Below are 22,130 nucleotides of genomic sequence, written 5' to 3' on the forward strand. Positions count from 1 at the left end.
TTGATGTTCATCTTCCTTCTGAGTCCTGCCTTGCTTTTGTAGCTTTCTGGCAGCAAGAGCAGATGGCATGGGTGCCCAGTCCATGGCACGTGTTGGGGAATAGTGTGACTTGCTGGTGTGTGCTTGCACAGGGGCTGATTTTAGCTAAAGCCTAATAATCCTGTCACACAGTACAGCTAGCATTAGGGAAGCTTGGGATCTTAAACTAACTTTCTTTTTGTCTTATGCTTTTCTAGGCCAGCAGTTGATGTTAACAGCAGGCCCCAGTGCAGTACCTCCCCAGGCAAACTTCCCGTATGGATACACAGCACCAGGATTCACCCAGCCACCTGTTTATGGTTTCAATATGTAACTAGCTCTCTGACAGACCTTCACTGTCTCTGTTCTCTTCCTTCCCATCCCTTTTTAACTTCTCCAAGAAGTGTACAAGGCACAGATGGCCTTCTGTTGGCTGAACACACTTGCTGCCTGGCTCAGTGAGGAGGCTTCAGCAGGATGCCTGTTACTGTTATTTATTGATTATTGTCTGGTTACATTTCAACCTCTGAAAGGCAGCTTTTGTTAATGACATTGTGAGACTCTTGTCTGAAGTTAAGGCACTATTTCACTAACTCATATAGCAATAACTACTTGAGGCCAGGGGGAAGAGAGCATAATTTTCTTTCTTTTGAAAAGCCCATTGAAGGCAGCTGGGAAATTACCTGGCACCAAGTTGTTAAAGCTTTAGCTGAAGCTACTGAAGTAGCAGGGTTGTTAACAATTCAATGAAACATCTTGTTAATAATGAATTGTTGAAAGCTTGTATCATCTGACCACCCCATTTTATTTGCATTCTTATGTGCAAAAGAAAATGGGCTTTTCTAATATTTGTGCTCTGAATGTTTAGAGGAGTATTGGGAAGTTTCCTTTTCTGGACAATAATGCTGTTGGAGTTCAATACTGTTGGGGTTCAATACAGTTGGAGTCTGTTCTCTGTTTTCTGGAGTATATCTGAGACTTGAAGAAAATAAATCTTCTCATGCCAGAGAGCAAACACTTCCCAGATCCTTTTTGTTTAACAAGAAGAGAGCATGTTACTTATTGACTTATGACGTTAAATGGTACTAAAACAAACCTCAGCTGTGTGTGGCAAGCGAACACAGGAGTGTGCATGGGCTGCCAAAGCACTGGAGAAGCAAGAGCACAGCATCAGGGTTGGGAAGGGGGACACACTGCTGCCATATGGAGGCATTAGGGAGGGCCATAATCCTGACTTTTTATTTGCACCTTTAACTGATTCTGGCATGGGCTTCCTGCCACACCATGTTCTGACCCTGTCTGGTGGGCAGAGTCAGCACCACCTGAGTGAACAGGGTGCACTGACTCAGTTCTGCTATGCTGCAGTAGGATCAACAGCGTGTCCATCATCCACCTCTTCCTTTGAGAATGCCAACAGGGATGTATTACTACTTTGTGCCACTTCAAATACATGTATCATTAACGTTTTATGTACTTAGATAACAATGTATAATTTATGGTTATGAATCTTGTGCTAATCTTGAATATTATAAAAGTCCAACTATAAATGTAAAACTGCAGTATCCACTGTGTGGTTCTAGTCTTACTATCTTGGGTGTGGGGACTGGCTGGTAGTAATACACTACCACTCATAGCATCAGATTTCTTAATCTGACAACTGAGGATGCCATGCAGGAAAAGGGAGACTTGTGCCAAGGCACAGAACAGGGAAGGCTGAGCAAGTAACTTAAAGGGAGTTGTGGTCTCTTCAGGGGACACATGCATGCTGCACGAGGCAGTCACATGCTCACATGTGCTTTCATTCAAGGGGCTGGGAGAGCTTCAGTCCTGTGTGGAGGGAGGTGCTGCAGTGGAGTCTTCTCTGCTGAGATACATCAGTGTAGCAGTGGTTTTGGCAAGCTACACCCTTTCATACAGAATTCTGCTTGTAACAGGGCAAAACACCTTTAAATGCAAACCAGTGGAGGATTGTCAGGGTTGTGGAATCAGTAACAGCAGACTGTGCTTTGGCACAATTCTGATGAGTATGTTGTCTCTTCTTGGTCACCACACCATGACAGCAATGGCAAAGGGATGCAGTTCCACCTTCCTGATGGATGCCAGAGTACCCCAAGTGTTGCTGGAACATACCTCAACTTTGTACTGATCAGCACTCACAGCTCAGCTTGAAATGCTGAGCAGCTAATGAGTTCAAGCAAATTTCCACTATGTGCAGACTTACTCATAGCAGGAATCAGCCAGGTAGCTTGCCATTTTCCAGGAAAATAGTACTTCTATTTTGTAACCCGTTCCTTGTCAGTTGAAATAAATTCAGGTAAGTGAGCTGGAACTGAAGATCAGCTCTAGGATTAGTACGACTGTAGGACTTTCCATCCTGTCAACTTAAAAATGTGCTCTGACTTCATAGCAGCAAGTGCAGGCCAATGGTGGAACACAGTGAAGTGCCTGATCAAATAGTGGAACAGCTCCTGACTGTAGAGAATTGAGGTAGCCTGGGGATCCTCAATAGCCTCAGTCTAGAAATCTAATTACAGGAGTGACTGAGTTCTCAAGAAAAGCAAAGCTGCCAGCTCTGATGAACAGTCTTGCTTTAGTTGCTCTCTTGGTATAGGCTCTTGCTAAGTATAATGGCTTTTATAAATTTTGTGATCTTGCATTCTGACATGCATTCAAAACAGACTCCCTGCTAATACAGTGCAGCTGTACCTAAAATGTGGAACAATCTCTTGCATACCAAGGTACTTCACTGCTTCTCTGAAACTGAAGTCATTCACAGCCAGGAAATAACCCCTCTTTTAGGGGTTAGGTGAAAGATTTAATTCAGTTCATGAATTTGTAATGTCCAAGTTTTTGAAAACTCGGATAAGATTGTTTTGCAGAGAGTCTGCTTTAAAACTAAGCTTCTTGCTAATTTCCACCTCAGTGACACAGGGCTGGTGCTGTCCCGTAGAATGATCTGCTTATGCAGAACTTGCTGCAGGGTGCAACATCTGGAGACCAACTTCCAGGCTTATGTCAGAGGGTAACTTGCTTGAGACTACATACAGGCTTTCTACTGCCTCATGCTCTCCCTGTGAGAAACAGAGTGGATCTCCTTCTGTGTAATGGCTCTTGCTATGTGTCAGACCTTAGGGGAATCTTCCCCAGTCTGGCAAACTTCAGGCACGTACAGATCTGGCATCAGAGAAGACAAGCAATTCACCAGGGCATTCAGGAGGAATGCATCACTGGGGTAAGTCCTGGTTCTTATTTCACATAATGGTGTAGTATTTTACAAGACTTCCATTTCCCTTCCCCCTTTTTAGGACACTAATAAAATGGTAGCGTAGCAGAAGGAAATGATCTGAAGTAATTTTGCTCCTTAAAAATTCTAGGCAGATGAAGTCTGTTGAAGTTTGTGCAAATAATAGGCATGATACAGCAAAGACAGTAGTAACTGTAAGGTCAAAAACTTAATTCTGATTTAATAGAGAGTTTTTAGTAGCTGCAGTGCTGAGAGCTGGCACTTACAGCACAACATGGATCCTTAATTGGGCTGCGTGAAACAACAACTTTTTCCCCTAGCAAATCCAGCAGCAGTTACTCAAAAGCCTAAGAAATTTCCTCTGTTTTTTGAACTCTGAAACTGACAAACAAACCCTTGGTTGTCAGATGCCCACTCAAATGAGTCTGAGTAACTTTAGTACTTTGGCAAAGCTGACTGTCAACTGCTTGTAGTTAATCTTTATTCTTGGATGTGTGACATCCTAATTGGCAGGCTAGGACTTGGTCTCTGAGAAATTCCTAGTCTGACTGAACCGGCATGACAGTTTTTCAATCTGCTAAAAAAAAAATGAGGTGTGAACTCTTGCAAATCTTGGGACAGGTAGCACTGTATGTACCAGGTTCTCATAACAAGCAGTTTATCAAGTGTATATATTACCTTGTGACAGTGTTATTTCTCATCTGTGAAGCTGCTTTCAGTTTTTCTGGGTTCCTTCTGTTCTGCTGTAAATGTTTTGGCTTTGCACTTGGTTCCAAGCCAACTGTATTTCCTTTTTTGCTTTACAGAGTACCCCAAGACTGCTTCAATCTCATTTGTTTCCAGATAAAGACATAAGGCTAGAAAATGCTTGACGACACCAGAGTGCTTTGTGACACTTGTGTGTAATTAGGTTGTGGTTTGCCAAGGGAATGAGCCTTGCTATAGCAACCTGCAGTGCACCAGTCCAGTTTACTAGATCTGGAGTCATTCTTGTGCTCCATCTACTTCAGCAGGTGTCCAATCTCCAGAGAGTTTGTCACTAGTCTAGCTTTCTCATTTTTCAATCCTGTGCATTTTCTGTGGGTATTTCCTTTCCAAAGGTAATGACAGATCCTGACTCAGGTTTTACTAATAAAACTGCAAAATTCTTAGCATAGGTATGTGTTTCAGTATGTCTGGAGCCTTTGCAATCTTTCAAAAAAGGCAACAACATCCATCTGTTTTCTTCCAAGCTAATATAAAGTTGGCAGCTTTTAAGCTTAAGATGAAATTTGAAATACAGTCAGTGAAGTTGTGTCTTTTATTTGTCAGAATTTAAAAATCCTGAGTCAGGTTCTGAATTTATTCAGTTACACATTTTCCTGTGTGGTTCAATGACTCAAGGTGTGGGTTGGTTTTTTTTGGTGGTTTTGGGTTTTTTTTGGGGGGGGGTTGGTTTGTGGGTTTTGTTTGTTTGTTTTTTGTTTTGGTTTGGGGTTTTTTTGTTTGTTTGGTTTTTGTCTGCTGTCGTTTTAATCAAGATTGTAAAATTTGTTTGTCTAAAAATCTCCCAAGTCTCCTTTCTCCCCACAGTGGTTATGAAAGGAAGGAATTACGAAGTCTTCTGGTATGTTGTTTTCCACAGCACTAAGTTCTCCAATATTATGCAGAGCACAAATTCCCCAAGTACTGGTTATCCAGCTGGGGAGCTAGGAATGAGTTTGGGTGGGAAGCGGTGCTTAATAAATCTTTGAATTGCTCTCCTTTTGTAAGGTACTTCTTTTTTTTTTCATGTAGGGGTGGGGAAATGGCTTCATCAACTGCTAATAGAGTTTGTCAACTGGAGTTGCTTTGTTGAGTAATCCATCCTGCTGTGAGGGACTCAGGACCATGGCTGGTAGCAGAGTGATAATCGGTACAGGCTGTACATGGGTTTCACTCTCTTCTGAGATGAGTCAGGCTCACGCAGATGTGAACGTAACAGGGAATTCTGTGGTGCTCTTGAGAGGCTCAGTCCTGGTAATCTCAGTGAATAATCTTGAATAGGAACAGGAGCTCTTTTTGCATGCATGCTCAAGTGGGACTCATGTTCGTTTTTTGGAATAGCATCATCTTTCTTATAGTCACAGTAGCTCCTGCTGCACACACTTGAAAGCTGGAGAAATGTTGACTCAAATCTGCAGTATTTTCACTTCTGGAAGCCAGTTATCTGCAGGATCTGTTATGCATAAAGGAATTGTTTGGTCTCGATAGGGAACCTGAGAGAAAATGAGTTTTCTCATTTTATCATAAGACTGCAAGTGATGGGGATTAATAATGCATAGAAAGGTTTATCATAGTTGATGAGTTATAACAATTGTGATAATACATCTGTTAATTCAGTGAAATGAAGAGGTTCTCTGATCCCAGGATATATAATAGGAAGTTATCTGCCCCATACTGATGACTCGTGGTCTCTGAAACCATGATGGGCTGTCCAGTGCCAATTAAATAAAAGTAAGAATAATTCTAGGGAGAGGCAAGGGAGGAATAAGTTGGAACTAAGTGTAGTCATGTAACCATGTGCTTCCAAGGATCCAGAAAACTGCAATTACTGTTTGTGTTTGAAAAAATAAATTGTGAAAGTTGCTTTCATTTTCAGTAGCTCTTTTTAATTCTGATTATTAGGGCCTGGAGAGATGCCATGAGGCACACAGGCTGCAGTAGCACCTGACTATATATTTCACAATTCTTGTGTCTTTGTATGCCAGCAGAAACAAGCACCAGCCACCAGCAAGGGAAATGAGTTTAGATTGTCAGAGGGTTGTTTCCATGAACATTCCTGAAGCGAGAGCAGTAACATAGCGGGTTTCATGTTCTGTCTGTAACAGTAATTGCTCTTCTATACTTTGATCACACATTTCTTAGGAGATGCTCTTGACCATGTGAGCCTGGTCAAGTATTTACTTTCACATAAGTAATGGGATTTAAAATTGAACCTCTTGCAGCCCCTGGTATTTCAGGGATTGTTTATCTTCTTTCGCTGTTTCTCCTTCAGGCTTTCTGCTGACAAGTGGTGTTAGCAGCTTCTTGGAGGTCAGGTCCTTGCAGGAGATGGCTTGCAATCTGCATGTGATTAAATATGAATCATCCTTTCCCCTGTTCAGCAAAGTAAGCACCGCTGTGAATCCCATTGAGGCTGATGCGAATTAAGCATGTGGTGTGGTATTTTCTTGGACAGGATGAAGTTGTGCACAGGCCTTGATGATTCGGGAATCTGTAAGAGCCAGCGTTTGTTGTGAAGGTAATAATGGCCTCACAACAGAGGCTGTACGTGTCTGCAGGCAGATGTGAAAGCCATGATAATTTGATGGAAAGGTATGAGGAGTGGCAGAGGTTAATCATAAATCCAAATGCATTTGTTTGTTTGCCATCTTTGAATGAATTTATCTTATTTTTACCATTCTAATAGTGCTAACCTGAACACAAGAAGCTGCTCTGCATTTGTGACTGGGACCATGACTGTTTCTTCCTTCCGTGTACCCTTCACATGTTAATTGCTCCCCCTCCTTTACTTAGCCATGCTAGAGGAGGGGGGGCCTTAGACTTGGCATGAGACCACTCTGTGCCTATTTTAACTCTGTTGTGAAACCACATGCAGTTCTGGTCTCACCTGGGGGTGAGTTCTGCAGTGCAAGTATGTTTGCTTTTAACCCTGGCAGAATAAAGGTGCTTCAGTTCCCCAAAGGGTTTTTCTGCCGGCGGTGTAGCCACGATGCCAGGGCTGTGTAGCTGCAGAGTGAGCTTTTGGATAGGGCCGGCAGCTGCTGGATTGCTGAGTCTCGTTGAGCAAAAATTATGTCACAAAGCACAGAGACGGCAAGTCTGGACAGGAGCATGTTTTATGCATAGCTTGGGGTGACTTCTTGCACAAAATGTTCCCTCTTTGGAGTAGTGTGGCTGCTCCAGGTGTAAGGGAGAGCACAGCTCTGGAGTACAGCTCCAGGGTTCCCCGGTTTCTGAGAAATGCTGGATGGAAATGAAAAGAGTGTTGGTTTCTTTCCCTGCATCCTGTAAATACAGCATTTGGACATGAACTAGTGCAGGGCAGTTTTCCTCTGTCTGCAGATAAAGCAAAAACACATTCTAGTGCAATTTGCACAGCCCAATTATTGAAGAGCAATAGATAGTAACGCCCCCCCCCCACCCCCCGGCAAAAAAAACCCCAACAAAACACCAAAAAGCACACCAACAAAACCACCAACCAATCCCGGTAAGCCCGGAGTGTCACTGCACTCACAGCAGCCTTTTAATTTGAGAATGTTTTTGTTTCTCTTCCGCCTGCACTGGGCGTTCACGTGCGCTTCCTACCCCGGGAGTTCCTGGTCTCCGTTCGTCACTGAAACAGAAGGGATTCAAGCCAAGGGCCCGAGAGGAGCAAACCCTCCCCTTTCCCTCTCCTCGGACGTTCGTCCCCGCGCAGGAGCGCGCTGTTGTGTATCCTCGCTGATCGAGGGGGTTTGGGATGGTTCAGAGCTGGTCCTGGCCTAAGCGTGCTGATGCTGTTCATGGGAGGAGGCACTGCTGTTCACGTCCCTCCGGCCGGACTGGCATCTCTCCGTGCCCACGCGGAGGCTTTTCCCGTGGATTCCTGGGCGCGGGCTGAGCAACCCCCATTCGCGCAGCACCGAGGCGCGGGGCGGCTCATGCCGCTGCTCTGTTGCCGTCCTCCCGCACAGCTGCTCCCCGCACAGCCGCTCCCCGCACAGCCGCTCCCCGGGCCACCCACGGGCCACCCTCGCCCCGCCCCGCCCCGCGAGGATGTGACGCCGCCGGGGCCGCCCCTTGCGGGCGCGGCTCTGAAATAGGGCTCGGCAGCCGCCGCCGGGCAGCCGGAGCCACGGAGCAGCGCGGCCATGCCCGCCCCCGCCGCGCCCCGCAGTCTGGCCGCTGCCGCCCCCGCCGGCAAGGCCAAGCTCACGCACCCCGGCAAGGCCATCCTGGCAGGTAAGGGGCCCCCCGAGGCTCTCCCGGGGCCGGGGCTCGCCCCGCCGCTGCCAGCGTGGGCATCCGGCTGGGCGGGGGCTGCCGGACCCGCCCCGGGGCGGCGGCGCTCCCGTAGGTGCTGCTCCATCCCGGGACTGCCGCCCCTCTCCCGCTGCCCGCGGAAGTCGACCCCGCTGGACCGGGGTTTCCCTTCGGCCACAGCCAAAGAGCTCCCGCGGCTGCATCCCGAGCCTGGACGCTGGCTCCGGGGCTCATCCCGTCCGCGGGGACCGCAACGTCTTGCTAGGCTGTTTCTGCAGCCGGTGGTCCGGCCGGGAAGGTGCCGGTGGGCTCGGACATGACGCGGGGCGAGAGGCGTTCGCGGGGTTCAGCGGGGTTCAGCAGGAGGAAGCGGAACTGATGGGAGAGGCTGGTGGCAGCAAGGACCCCACAGGCTCCCCCGAAGGTGTTAAGGGACAGCAACAGCAGCAGTCGGTTGTCCCTGCCCCAGCTGTGTCCCACAGGCTGCGCTGATACAGCTCCTCTGAGGGCTGCTTGGTCCCTCCTTTGTGCCTCAGCATCAGTCCCTATGGATCAGGGCGTGTTTTCCCGTCCAGTTCTGACCGCTTCCATGGGATCAAAATAGGCTCCGAGTGCAGCAGTAACTGCAGAGTTAACGCTCTGCCTCCTGTTTGTGGCTGCTTCGAGCTCTGAGCTGAATGGAGTCCAAGACAGTCGCAGGCTTGTTAAACTCCTTTGTAGCTGTTCATTAGCTCCCTGGTTTCTCCTGCCAGTCCCAGGACAATTCCCAGAGTGGAGATTAGCGTCTTTGTTTTGAAATGAGCCATCTCAGCCTCGACATGATTGGCATGTTTAGAGCTTTTGTGTTTTCCAGCCAGTTCCCCCTCCTACGATTGTGCCTTTGTTTGTCTATCCAACTCCTCGCTCCCCTTCAAGGGCAGAGCTCCAGCCTCCAGTAGCGGGGCCGGGGAGCATCGGGGCTGTGCCCGCACGGGGAGCGGAGCCGCGGCCGCTCCGGCTCTGCCCACCGGTACTGCCCCCGCCCCGGCGGGCGGCCTCCCTCGCAGCACCGGGAGAGCTGCCGGGCGTGGATGCGGCCGCTGGAGCGTGCAAAGGGTGCCGAGGCCTCCCAGGGTCACGTCTCCGGGAGGGGACTGTGCTATCACTCGGCTGCCTGGCCAAAGGGCTGGGGCACAAGGAGGAGGCAGTCTTCAGCGAGAGGGGTGCCTTCTCGCTCAAGTGAACCCTTTGGTGAGGCTGGGCTCCTCCAGAGCTCTGTGCCCCTCTGCGCTGCCCCACCTCAAAATGGGTTGGTTTTTTCAGGCCTCTTGACTTAAAGGTCTTTTAAATGGGATTTAATCCAATTTTGGAATGGGAAGGACAGGCTCTTTCCTTCTTGTCCACCCTTCCCAGTCTTTCACAACTTGCTGTCCACATGCAGTGCATCAGGTTGTCACTGCCTGGACCAGTGTACCAGGATACTTTCATAGATCTTGTGTATATCTGTAATCAGGATCACCAGCTTATCAATATCAGTGTCCCGTGAGAGAGGTTGCAGCAGACTTGCTCTGCTCTCGCCTGCCCAGAGGAGTTGCTGTGGGTATGCCTGGAAGCTGTCCCGATGTAAAGGAAGGGACATGGTGCTTGTGGCCTTTGCCAGGTGCCAGGTTGGGCAGTACAGCACAAAGCTGTATGTGCACCTGCTTGGGGGGCCCTTCTGGGTTTATGTGAAGCTGCAGAGGTAGAAGAAGGACCCTACTGAGACGCTGGTCTTCTCCTCACAGGCTGTAATCAGAGTAATTGGTTAACGGGCAGAAGTCCAGAGCCAAGCCTCTGTGGCATCTAATTGTATTAGAGAACCACAGAAATGGGAGAAAGCTGCTGTTAACTCCCTGTGCCCTGGTCTGCTCAGCCCTCCAGCCCCTTGCTGGGGGATGCAATGCTGTTTGTGGCTGTCTCTGCTGACTTTAAGGGGTTTGCTGATGCTCTCAGAGTTTCTCATCTGACATCTGTCTGCACAACAGGGGTGCATGCTTCAAAGCTCCACGTTCTGGAGAGCTGGAGGTCTCAAGATGGAACATTCCTGCTGTGCTTCATCAGCCTGTGCTGGTGGAGTTAAGCCATCATCCCACCCTGGGTGTGTATCTGCTCCCAGACCCCGTGTGTAATTGGGATCCTCTGCCAGGGAGGCACAGCTCCCTCGGCTGCCCAGACCTCAACAGGCTGGGGTTGTCTCTTTTCTGAAGAGATGCAAGTAGAGCGCTGTCTGCCAAGAGCTCTTCTCCTTCAGTTGTCGCAGCAGACAAAATGCAAGGTTAAAAATTAATTTGCTAATGGGCTCTCCTTTGTCCAAGCAGCTGTTTTGTGCCAAGGCAGTACTTCACCTTGCAGTGACAACGCTGCCGGTGCTGCTGTGGCTGTGTGTGGCCTGAGCACATGAAGGCAGCTTGACCTCTTCTGCTGGGTAACAACCTGTTAGCAGGCAGGCCAGGAGCCCAGCCATGTCTCCAGCCTCCCCACAGCCAGCTTTCCCATTTTGTGCTGTGGTTTCCAACAGCCCACCAGACTCCTGTCCCTCCCACCAGCATCCTGAAAGGCTGTGTGCTGCTGATCTGCTGTGCTCCCAGCACAGGGCCACACTGCAGTGGGGAGCTTGAAATAAAGGCAGTAAGTGGTGAGACAGGAATGCTGGTGGGACAGTTATCAGTCACCTCTGGGATTCCTGAGAGAGCCCCTTTGCTGGGTTTTTGGATGCCATGTTGGGTCAGCTCGAGCCAACCTGCAGTGTGGGCAATTTCCAGCCCAGCACAAATGATCTTTGCCATTTGCAGGCAAACCCTCGCACCCCTGCCCTCCTTGGGAACTTTGCTCGAAGTTATCAGTGCTCATTTGATGAAAGGCTCTGCCTGCCTTCGCCAGAGTTAAGTACAGCCTTATTCTGGTTTTAGCTGGCTTTGAAGCCTGGGGTCTGCTCCCTCCCACGGAGAAGCTCCCAGCTGCCTTGCTCTCTGTGTGGTACCTCTGCTCACCCGGGGCTGCTGCACAGTTGTTCCTGCCTACACCTAATCCTGCCTGGGCAGGGAGGCAGGACGCCTGGATGTTGTCCTACATGGTGCTGGATTTGGAAAGAGCTCACAGTGGTTGTGGCTGCTACCCTGGTGTTGGCTACCACTGGCAAATAGCAGTGATGTGCACCAGGGTCCAAGGGGGAGCATGGGCAGGGGAGAGGGACTCTGCAGGGAGAGAGAAGGGCCTGAAGAGAGAGTCGGGCATGAAGCAGGGTTCAGCAGGGAGTCCAGGCTCCTGAACAAAGCAGTAATTAGAGCTTCAGTTTCCTCTTCTTTGTTAGTCCTTGATATTATCTTTCTTAGGAAATACTGTACCTGCAGAGGAGAGGAGTTGGAGACTGGGTGTGAAAGCTGAGACTTGCCTCTTGCAGAGCAGGTCTCCTTTCCCAAAAGTCCCAAGTCCATCTGTATTTGCAGGGCTGTTGCTCTCAGGAGAGGCTGTGAGGGAGGTTGTGCTGCTGTGAATGGCTGTGGTCCAGCACACTCCCTGGTTTTGAGATGGATGCCTGGTGCTCACAGCAGAGTAGGGGATGTTGCCCCCTTCATGCTGAGCCGGGTGGAGGCTAAGCACAGCCAGGGGGAAGGACTGGTGAGCGTGGAGGGAACCAGTCCTGCCAGGTCTGCTGGCCCTCAGTACATCACTCCTGGCTGTGGTTTCTCCTACAGTTGCCTCCTCTGGCTGTCATCTGTTTGGGGGTGGGGCACAAGGACCATGCTAGCCTTGAGTGTGTCCTGGCTGCCTGGGAGCCCTCATGGGCTGCAGTGGAAACCTGTAAGAGCCCCAAGGCTCCTGGTGGGAGGAGGATGTCAGCCCCAGGGCCAGGAAACCACACTGGGGTGTCCCTTCGGTCTAACAGATTCTGGGTGAGCTGGGGTTAACCCTGGGCTCTGAAATTTGAGATTTTCACATGCCTGATGCTCTGCTTGACATTCTGCAGGCAACTCTTTTCTTTGGGTTGATGTAAATGATCGGAAGGACTCGTCCATCTTCCTGAGACGATGAGCGCCATGAGCTGACAGCTTGGGGATGTTGCAGCATCTCTCAGCTCTGACAGCCCTGTGTGGTGCATGCCAATGTAGCCTCCCTGCTCCTGCTTGTGCCCTGAGGTCTCAGGTCACCTCTTGACATCAGGGATTGATTTTCTGGCCATCTCTTCTCTCTCCCTGTGCTCCAGTGCTTGGTACACAGTCACTCCCCTGTGCTGGGGGCTGGGAGATCAGAGCCTGTCCCCAGGGAACTCTCAGTCCTGGCAGTGGCTCCTTCATCCATCTGCAGGGCTGTGCTGAGGGAGTCATCCAACAGCCCTGGGCTCCGACACTGGCTCCCTGTTGCGTGTCTTTAGAGAGTTTTTTGACTCTTGGTTGGTGTCTGAAGTCAAGTGGTGGGCTGGCCAGGAGCCAGCTCATAGTGATAGAGCTGGGGCCTTGAGGTGTGCAGGGCAACGGGGAGAAGGTGACTTGAGCAGGACGGGGAACCTGGCAGTCTCCAAAGGTGGAGTCAGCACCAAAGGAAGAGGATGCTGTGACTGTGAGCACAGGGAAATGGCTTCTGCCATCATACTCACAGCCGAGAAGTTTAAAAGTAATAATGATTAATTGTCATATTGAGAAGTAAATGCAAAGCGGTGATGAATGAGTGAGTTGTGAAAGGACAGCCTGTTCAAACAGGACAGTTCCAGTAAGATTCAGGACAAATTATTTCATCCCATCCGTAGTGTTATCTGCAGCGCTGTTTGCACGGGGCTGTTTACCCACAGTGGCACAGGGTGCAGAGGGGCACCTCTCGTGTTTGCCATTCTCTGTATCCCTGGGGGAGGTCAGACCTTCACCAGCCTGCCTGTAGCACTCTCCCATGACCAAAACAGCTATGAGTGTGTGTTTACTGCTGGACATGCTGAACCCCTGTGTTCCCCACTGGCCTTGCCCCTGTCAGATGGGAGACCTTCCTAATCCCAGCATGGGGACAGACACCCTCTGAGCCTGCTGACCTGCTGCAGGACATGTTTTTTCCCTTCTAACCAAAACACAGGTAAACTTCTGGCAGTCTGGTTTGGGGAAGCAGCCTTCCCCATCTCAGCACTGAGTCAGACTTTTGGTGGCAGAGCTGCCGTGGTGGTTTTCCACAAGGATGTGGCTGCGGATGGGTGATGAAGAGCTGCCCGTGGCCAGAGGAGGTGCCCAGGTGAGGAGTGCAGTGCTGGAGTCCTGGCGAGAGCCAGCTGTCCTGGAGAGCTGCAGCCCCAGCGAGGCTCCTGCCTGCTCCTGAGCCCCGAGTTTCACAAGATGGCCCGTGGTTGGAAGTGCCGGGAGGGTGGAGCTGCTAAACCCGTTTCACCGCTGCAGGCAGGGCAGGATTGCTCCACTGCTGCCTCCAGCTGGGTTTTGGCAATGGATGGGTGAAGAGCAGCCTAGACGGCTGCCAGCAGGGCATGGTCCCTCAGTGTGGGGAGCAGGCAGCCGTCTGGGCTGCAGGGACCTGTCACAAGCTGCTGGTGGGCATTTCTGCCTCCCTGGTTTGTAGCAGCCTGATGGTCTTTGGTTCTTGGGGTTTTTTCTCCTTATTTCCCCAGCTCCAAAAGCTGTGTTGGCTAATGGGAAAGGGCACCAAGTCCCCTTGTGAGAGTGCTGCATGCTGTAAGCACAGCATCCAGGAGCTGGGCAGGATTGCCCCTTGTGCCCATAGTGTGTGGTCTGTGTCACCAGTGTCAGCTGCTCAGCTCACCCTGTCCAGCTGCACCTTCTGCACGTGGGCTGGGAGCCTCCAGAATGGGGAACTCAGGGCTCAGCTTCCGCTGAAAGCCTGTTTGTGCCTTCCTACCATCCTGAGCCACCCGGCTGGGAGAACAGAAAAGCTCCAGGCATGGGCCCTAGGAGAGCTCTGCTGCTTTGCTTCCACACCCTTAGGAATAATTCCCTCTGGCCTGAAAGGATCCTAATGAATCTGAAGTTAAAAGGCGCTTTTTATATGGAAATCAGGTGCTGGTATGTCAGCATAAGAGTGAAATTACTCATAAAATGGAGAGACTGAAATTGCTCTCCAGGTGCTCACTTCTCATCAGAGCTGCACAGAGACCTGCTGCTCCATCTCTCTGCAGGAGCAGGATGCTTTTGCAGGCACAGCCACTTGGAGGAGTGGCAGAGGGGCCAGTGCCACCTCCTGCCCCTCTGTGGCTCCCAGACAGGGCAGTGGATGTTCATTGGGGCACTGCCTCTAGGTAGGAGTTTGCAGAGGGTGACAGTGCCAGTGCTGGCTGTGCAGCCTCGGCTTGTGTCAGTCCTGGGGCTCTCCTTGTCTTCTCCATCGCAGCTGCATCCTCCCACCCTCAGCACTGCCCCCTGTCCTGGGTCTGGAGCTGGGCTCCCTGGGTCGGAGTGGTCAGTGGTGTCCCCAGAAGCTGCTGTGGACGGGGTGTGAAGCCGAACCTGCGTGTGCTGAGGCCATGACGTGTTGTGTGAGCATTACAGGGGCAGCACCCTCCCACTGTCCCCAAAAAACCCTCTGCTCTCCCTCCTGCCAGCTCTCCCCAGCCGTGCCCAAGGGCTGCAGGCGTGTCCTCAAAGGACGGCCTCCTCTGGTCTCTCTGGCGGGGAGAGCTAAACTTTTTCTGGGAAAACTATGCCAGGGTATTTTTCCCGTGTCTCCCTTCCTGCTGGGCCTGCAGTGTCAGGAAAGCTGGCAGCTGAAGCACTTGCAGGCTTGCTGCAGGCAGGGAGCCACTCTCAGTGCTGGGAGTGGGATCGCCCCGCCGAGGGCACCTTCCCTGGGGCCGGGCAGAGCGACCTTCCCTGAAGGACGTTCCCTGTCCTCTGGCTCTGCTGCACCCAGCGAACAGCCAGAGCCTTGGCCCGGCATCTCAGCTGCCCCGCGTGCTCTTTCACCTCCTGAGTGCTGCTGTTCCTGCTGACTCTGCGGTGTTGCAAGAGCTGGAGCTGCTGGTTAAAGTCCGGGTAAACAGGTTGCAAAGCCCCCGCAGCCCTGGCGAGGGAGGGGTTTGGACAAAGCTGCTGATCGCGAGTAGTGGAGTGATTTATTTGCATAGAATGAGGTTTCTGCTGGAGTGAAAGTGTGTGGGGAGAGATGACAGCAGAGCAGGACCTCTGATGGGTCTTGCTTGCAGGGCAGGTGGCCTGTGCCACCCTATCTCTCTGTGGGCAAAAGAAAATGGATTAAAATTGCTGCAAGTCATGGAGTGCTCTGTACACCTTCCCATGGGATTTGAGGCCAGAACAACACTGGGGAACAGGGAGAGGAACTGGCAGCATGGGTGCCCTGCTCCTTCATCTTTGGCTAGGGCAGCCTCATTGCCCCAGAGGCTGCCAGTTCCCAGGAACAACATGCTGTTCCTTTGCTGGGCTTCTGTGGATGGCTTTCCTGTGGGATGCTGGGCAGACCCTCTGCCTCCCCTGCATGGACAAGTGTGACTGCTGAGGCTGTGAGCAGGTTGCAGGAGGTGCAGCATCTCTCCCTGTACCATTTGGTGTGGCTGCTGTGAGCTGAGGTGCTGGTTGCCCCTGGACTGCTGCTTGTGTGGGTGCTTCCCTGCTGTCTGGCTCCTGGATGTGCTGGGGCAGGAGCTGGTGCTGAGGGACCGAGAGAGAACAAATATTTATGGTGCTTAAAATGTCCGGCACTTCAGTTCTGCAGTGTAGGAGGGAGGGAGTGGCCTTGGCAGCACCTGGAGTGTTCATGTGGCTGTGGTGGCACAAGGCTGGTGGCACGGTGGTGTGCAGCGGTGTGGGGAGGCGCCAGCTAGTGCTCAGCTTTTTGGGGACTGTTGCACCCAGCTGGAGGACATTGCTCCTTATCATGCTGCTCTCTGGGGCCTGCCAGCTGCTTCTGCACGAGCTGTTTGTCTTTGCAGGAGAAATTAGTGTTTGGCCAGCCCCCTGCCATGGGACCAGCAGTGTCTATCTGCCACTCTGACAGACATGCCAAGGGCAGGAGAGGGTTGAGGGGGTAGCAGGAGTGCTCTGGGGACCCTGGGGATGGTGGCTGTCCTCCTGTGATGCCCCAGGAGAGCTGTTGGCTGGCTGCAGTGCTGTGAGCTGGCCCTGTGGCTTCCTCTCACGCCCCTAAAGCAGCAGGTGCCACGAAGGCGTCAGGGCTGGCAGTGGTCACCCATTGCTGCCTCCTGAGAAGCGCCTGCCTGGGCTGGGCTGGGCTGGGCTGGAGCTCAGCCCCCCTGGGAACATAGAGGGAAACAAGGGGCCTTTGTTTGCTGTGGCAGAGCTGGGCTGGCCTCATGCCCTGTCCCCACGGGGCCGGGATGCTGCTGGGCTGGGCTGGCCTGTCCTGCCTTGGGTACTCAGTGCCACGGTGTCCCCGTGGATGCCCTTCGAGCACAAAGCTGAGCTTTACATTGTCCTGGCTGTGTTGAGGCTGGCCTGGCTTCTTGGCTCCCTGGGCAGGACAGTGCGGCCTGGTGCTTTTTGTGCCTGGGGGGAAAACCAGCATAAGGCTTTAAGATGGGTGCTGCCCAGCTGCTAGAAGGAATGTGGGGAGGCTGCTTTTCCCTTCCCTCCAGGACTGGGCTGAGAGAAGGCAGCAGTGCTCCAGAACATGCCAGTTGCCAGTGGCACTGGCAGGGGGCAGCTGTATGCAACACCAGAGAGATCAAGGGTCTCTCTTGCAAATCTGGAGGCTGCGCAGAAGAAATAAGACTTTGTGGGAAAGTCTGCTTGTCCAGGGAGTTGGGGCTGCCTGCTCTTGTTACAGGGAGCAGCCATGGGCTGTGGTGTCCCCTATCATCATCCCCTTATGGGGGTACTTTGGGGGGTGCTGATAAGCAAAGCTGTGGCACCAGCCTGTGCTTCACTGCAAAGCAGGATAACAACCACTGCACCCAGTCCCAGCCTCTCCCACAAAGGCAGTGTGTTCCCTGCTGGGCTGTCCCCTGGGCTGTGGTGGGGCTGCAAGCCTGGGGTGGCTGCAGTGGGGGCCACGGTGCTGCTGAGTCACATCAAGGACATGGCCAGGCTGGAGGAGCCACTGGAGGCTGTATGGGAGACTGGGAGCTGGCAGCCCCCCTGACCCCACACTGTGCCCCAGCCTGTGGGCTGGAGCATATTCACCTTCCTGGGCAAGGAGCAGGGAGATCCTGGAGGTGCTCAGGGCAGTGTTGACCCCAGTGGCAGTGCCCTGTTCTGGGCTGAGCAGGGTTGGCCCTGTGAGACCTGAGGGGGCTCGGCCACGCTTCCTCCTGGTGCCGGCACAAAGGGCTCCCGCTGCTCGGCGGCCCCAGCCGCGCTTTGATGCGAGGAAGCGCCCTGTGATCCGTCGTGGCCGGATGGGCTGAGCCCAGCTCCCCCAGCACTGCTGGGTGCAGCCATGCTGAGGGGAGCCCCAGGGCTGAGAGCCAGCATCCCTCGCTGCCCGGCCATCAGGAGAGGCTGCAGCCGGTGTAATCAGTGCCCAGGAGCCGCCGCTGCGGGAGCCCAGGGCAGCCAGACAGGCTTGATGATAATTGTGCTTCCTGCTGGCATAGCCAGGCCTGCAGATGGGCTCCTACTGCTGTGGGGAGTGGTGCTGGGCCTGCCGCAGCACCACTGGGTTTATAAATCCCAGCGCTGGCAGCTCACCTGGGGGTGCGAGGCGCCAGAGAGGGAGAGGTGCCTTTGAGGGGCAACACACCAGATAGACAGCCATGGGTGCAGTGTTTTGCTCTGTTTTCCCACTCCTTTTCCCAGTCTTCTTGACAGCTCTTGCCATGGCTGGGCAGTGATGCCCATGCAAGGCACCAGGTTGGCACAGGGCCCTGCTGCTGTGTGGAGTTGTCAGGGTTTTGGTGAGGACAGGGACATCGTGTCCCGGCCCAGACCTGGCTGCCAGAGGTCCCAGGCTCAGCCAGCATGGAGCCAGGAGCAGCCATGTGGCACTGAATGGGCACAATGCTGCTCCTGCCTCAGGGTTCCTTCCTCTCGCATGCAGGTGGCCTGGCTGGAGGGATCGAGATCTGCATCACATTCCCTACGGAGTATGTGAAGACACAGCTGCAGCTGGACGAGAAGGCAAACCCTCCCCGCTACAAGGGCATTGGTGAGCAACCTCTCTGGGTTTGGGGCTCCTGGGAGCCTGGCTGGTGCTGGGGGGATTTGGCAGGGCGGTGGTGGGTGGTCCTCGGCGTGGTGGGTGACAGTGGCACCGCTGTGCTCTGCGCAGGGGACTGTGTGAAGCAGACTGTCCGTGACCATGGCATCCGGGGGCTGTACCGGGGGCTCAGCTCGCTGTTGTATGGCTCCATCCCCAAGGCTGCTGTCAGGTATGTGCCCCCATGGCAAGAGGTGAGTGGGGGGGACCCCCCAACAGCAGTGAACAAGGGGGTGGCTTTGCCCTCGGTGTCTCCACTGGCATTTTACCAAAGCCAGGTGGTTTCCCAGGCAAGGGAGGGTCCTCTCACAGGGTGTGCAGCTGCTCCTGGAGACAGACCCATAGTGGGGGGGTGCAGCCCCCCGTCCGGGTGCCCAGGGCTTGGCACAGTGGCTCCTTTGCAGGTTCGGGATGTTCGAGTTCCTCAGCAACCAGATGAGAGATGAGCAGGGGCGGCTGGACAGCACACGGGGCCTCATCTGCGGGCTGGGGGCTGGCGTGGCTGAGGCCGTGGCCGTGGTCTGCCCCATGGAGACTGTGAAGGTGGGTGGTTGTGGCTGGTACTGTCCCCTGCCTTGGCACCTCCCCTGCCTTGTGCTGGGCTGGGAGAGGGAAAAAGCCAGGGATGCCCAAATCTGGGGACCTGAGGGCTGTCTGTATTTGCTCAAGACAGTTTTGTAGGGGAGGGTATGATGCTGGAAAGCCCTGTGGAGGTCAAGTCAGGTGGCCCTGGCCCCTCCCCCACTCCAGGGAGGAGCCTCATGCCCAGGAGTCATCTTGTCACCCATTTTATGAGTGTAAGCCCCACATGACTGCTTGCAGCGGCAGTTTCCCAGGTTTTCCTCTGCAAAAGGCATTGCTGGCCATGGGCACAGGCTTCCCCCATGATGTCTCCCAGAGTTGCCTGATTGCATGGGTCAGCTCTGGCCTTGGGACTGTCCCTGGAGCAAGGCAGGAGGTAGCTGGCAGCCCTTTGGGGCCATTGCATTACCTCAGCCAGGACAAGTGCATCATCTCCTCGTAGGTGAAGTTTATCCATGACCAGACCTCTCCCAACCCCAAATACCGTGGTTTCTTCCATGGCGTCCGGGAGATCGTTCGGGAACAGGGTGAGTCCCGGGAAAGTGGCACCCTGATCCCCTGAGTACTGCCTTGCTATGGGGACAGGGTGGGAGGTGGTGGATGGGCACAGGCTGGGACAGGTGGCCTGGTAAGGTTTTTCTCTGCCACTTGAGGCTGGTCTCCCCTCCAACACCCTCTTCTTGCAGGACTGAAGGGGACCTACCAGGGCCTAACTGCAACCATCCTCAAGCAAGGATCAAACCAGGCCATCCGCTTCTTTGTCATGACCTCCCTCAAGAACTGGTACAAAGGTACGGTGCCCTTGGCCCCCCAGGCCACCCTGGCTCTGCCTCTGGCTCCCCAGCCGCCTTTGGGAGCTGGGATGTTTTTTCCATCCACACACTCCCTATTTCTCATGGCTCAGCCATTTGGAATGGAGGAAAGTGAAAACCAGGGTGGGGTGGCACTGGCCTGTGGCGCTGACAGGTCCTGGTGCTGGAGTATCACTTTCCCACTCACCCTGAGCCCCATGGTGCAGCGTGGGCTGGTGCTGGTGCTGCTGGATGGTCCCCAGCTCAGCATTGCACCCTGATCACAAGCAGCCAGACCTGGGACCTTCCTTGCAGGCTCCCTCAGGAATGTACGCGGGAATCCCACCACCACTCTGCCCTCAACCTCTCTTCCTTCCCAGGAGACAATCCCAACAAGGTCATAAACCCCTTCGTAACAGGGGTGTTTGGAGCCCTTGCTGGAGCTGCGAGTGTCTTTGGCAACACCCCCTTGGACGTGGTGAAGACCAGGATGCAGGTACGGTGCCAGGGCACAGTGCGGGACTGCTCTGCATGCAGCAGCCTGGGGGCACCCACTGCCTGGGAGCTGTTTCCTGCAGTCCCTGGGGCAGGCATGTGATGCCAGTGAGGTTTGGTTGGGAGATGTCTGCGATTGCTCCTGATCCATGGGGAGTGTTTGCACAGAGGTGGGGGCATCCCTGTGGGGTCTGATATCCTGCAGCAGTGGAGAGAGATCAGTTCCTCATGGTACACTGCCAGCTCTCTGCCTCCCCCATGAAATCTCCCAGATGCAGCCCTGGCTCTGGCCTCTGATCCTGCTTTTTCCTTCCCACAGGGGCTGGAAGCACACAAGTACAAGAACACCTGGGACTGCGCCTACCAGATCATGAAACATGAAGGGCCCCTGGCGTAAGCTCTGCAGGGGTGGTGGCTGGGAGGAGGATGGGCAGGGAAGGGGCTGTGAGGCACCCAGCCCCATGGCCGCCCTCTCTATCCCTGGCAGGTTTTACAAGGGCACAGTGCCTCGCTTGGGCCGTGTGTGTCTTGACGTGGCCATCGTCTTCATCATCTACGATGAGGTGGTCAAATTCCTCAACAAAGTGTGGAAAACGGACTGAGGGGCCGGGCCAGGCAGCCCCCGCCTCCTGTGCCCCGCAGGGCTGCAGCTGGAGAGCAGAGACCAAACCCACACCCGCCTGCGGCACTGCTGGGGCCAGGTCTGCCCTGCACACCCCAAACCTGGCCACCTTTATCTTTAGGAACAGGCTCTGGAGCAGGTTAAATTACTAGTTGTGTGCTAAAAGGAGCAGGGAGGGAGCTGCATCCCACCATCCCAACCCTCAGCATCCCAGGTCATGCCCACCCCAATCTCCTGGTGACACTTTCCCCCGGCCCCACATCAGCTTTGTGTTCTGGTTAACCAGGGTGAGATGTCCCTTGGACAGTGGCCTTGGGGCTCCCAGCAGCCAGGAGCTGCTGACTGCCTGGGGAGCAGCTGTTTTGGAGTGCTGAGAGCCCCCTCGAGCCCTGTGGGTGCAATGTCAAGCTGTACATCACAAGCTGACAGTGGGGCTGATGCCACCAGCGGGGTCACAGCAGCTCTGGGAGGGGGCCCAACAGCCCTGCACCCCCGGGATGGGAGGGCAGTGACCGCCTGGTGTGACCCCAAGCTCCCTCCTCCCTCCCTGCCAGCACCAAGACCACCGGCGTGCAACATCCCATCCAATCCCATCCCTGGGGTCCTGCTCAGCCCTGGGCTGCTGAGCAGGGCTTCCCCAAAATTGCACATACAGCCAGGCCTTTAGTTCTGCTCCCTGTGGGCTGGGGTTGAGGTGAGCTGGGTGTCGCTCACCTGCCGTTTACAGCCGAGGCGTGTGTGCGAGCCGGGGCGAGGCAGTGCAGCCCCACGCCACAGGCTTGGCCCCTCGGCCAGGGGTGCAAACTCCTTTCTTCTGCCACATTCCCTGCATCTGCCCTCCTGCCGGTTCTCTGTGGTGCCGTAGGTGATCCCGTAGCTTTTGGAGCTTCACGCTGACTCACTAACACTCGTGGCCGTGGGGTTGGAGCCCTGCCCTGCCCGTGCCAGGCTCGCCTCATTGGATTTGTGCCAAATTTCTCCCTGAGGGAGCTGGGGGTGCAGGAGCCAGGGCTCAACCCGTCCCTTGTCTCTCTTGTAGCCAGCGATGAGCTCAGCCTTAACACAGGAGGGTGAAGGAGGAAAGCCCAGGCACGGTTTACCTGCGGCTTTTGGCTCTGAAACCAGTGAGGGTTGCATTAGATTTTTTTTAAATTATTATTCTGTTTTACATTCGCAATTTGAATAAAATCAGTCTGGCTGTAGCAGCTGCGTTGGCGTCCGGGCTGTGCTGAGTGGGCAGTGAGTGGCTCCTGCCCTG

General features: G+C 53.7%; 2 protein-coding genes and 1 long non-coding RNA gene across 7 annotated transcripts in view; 2 read left to right on the plus strand and 1 right to left on the minus strand.

The window, feature by feature from the left end:
* CLTCL1 (clathrin heavy chain like 1) overlaps window positions 1-1,580 on the plus strand; it is a 34,609-nt gene extending 33,029 nt beyond the window's left edge. For all 5 annotated transcript variants that reach the window (XM_039561050.1, XM_039561052.1, XM_039561054.1 and 2 more), the window contains one exon: window positions 237-1,580. In XM_039561050.1, the coding sequence (XP_039416984.1) occupies window positions 237-352 (116 nt within the window). In that variant the 3' untranslated portion in view covers window positions 353-1,580. The remainder of the gene's footprint in view (window positions 1-236) is intronic.
* Window positions 1,581-4,539: 2,959 nt separating this feature from the next.
* LOC104688600 lies at window positions 4,540-8,002 on the minus strand. The gene is made up of 2 exons (XR_751677.4): window positions 7,521-8,002; window positions 4,540-7,249 (listed from the first exon to the last, which is right to left on the minus strand). It is a non-coding gene; the product is annotated as an uncharacterized LOC104688600 (long non-coding RNA).
* Window positions 8,003-8,078: 76 nt separating this feature from the next.
* On the plus strand, window positions 8,079-22,074 carry SLC25A1 (solute carrier family 25 member 1). Its single transcript, XM_039561056.1, has 9 exons — window positions 8,079-8,227; window positions 18,224-18,331; window positions 18,455-18,554; window positions 18,787-18,925; window positions 19,407-19,491; window positions 19,651-19,755; window positions 20,136-20,251; window positions 20,570-20,643; window positions 20,738-22,074. The coding sequence occupies exons 1-9, from the start codon at window positions 8,137-8,139 to the stop codon at window positions 20,850-20,852; spliced, it is 933 nt and encodes a 310-aa protein (XP_039416990.1). The 5' UTR covers window positions 8,079-8,136; the 3' UTR covers window positions 20,853-22,074.
* The last annotated feature ends 56 nt before the right edge of the window (window positions 22,075-22,130 follow it).

Source organism: Corvus cornix, chromosome 15 (assembly GCF_000738735.6).
Source record: "Corvus cornix cornix isolate S_Up_H32 chromosome 15, ASM73873v5, whole genome shotgun sequence".
Classification (NCBI taxonomy): domain Eukaryota; kingdom Metazoa; phylum Chordata; class Aves; order Passeriformes; family Corvidae; genus Corvus; species Corvus cornix.

Coding starts and splice junctions, on each gene's coding strand:
- SLC25A1 (XM_039561056.1), top strand. CDS start 8,137: ATGCCCGCCCCCGCCGCGCCCCGCAGTCTGGCCGCTGCCGCCCCCGCC. Junction 20,252..20,569: donor TGGTGAAGACCAGGATGCAG/GTACGGTGCCAG, acceptor TCCTTCCCACAG/GGGCTGGAAGCACACAAGTA. Junction 20,644..20,737: donor AAACATGAAGGGCCCCTGGC/GTAAGCTCTGCA, acceptor TATCCCTGGCAG/GTTTTACAAGGGCACAGTGC.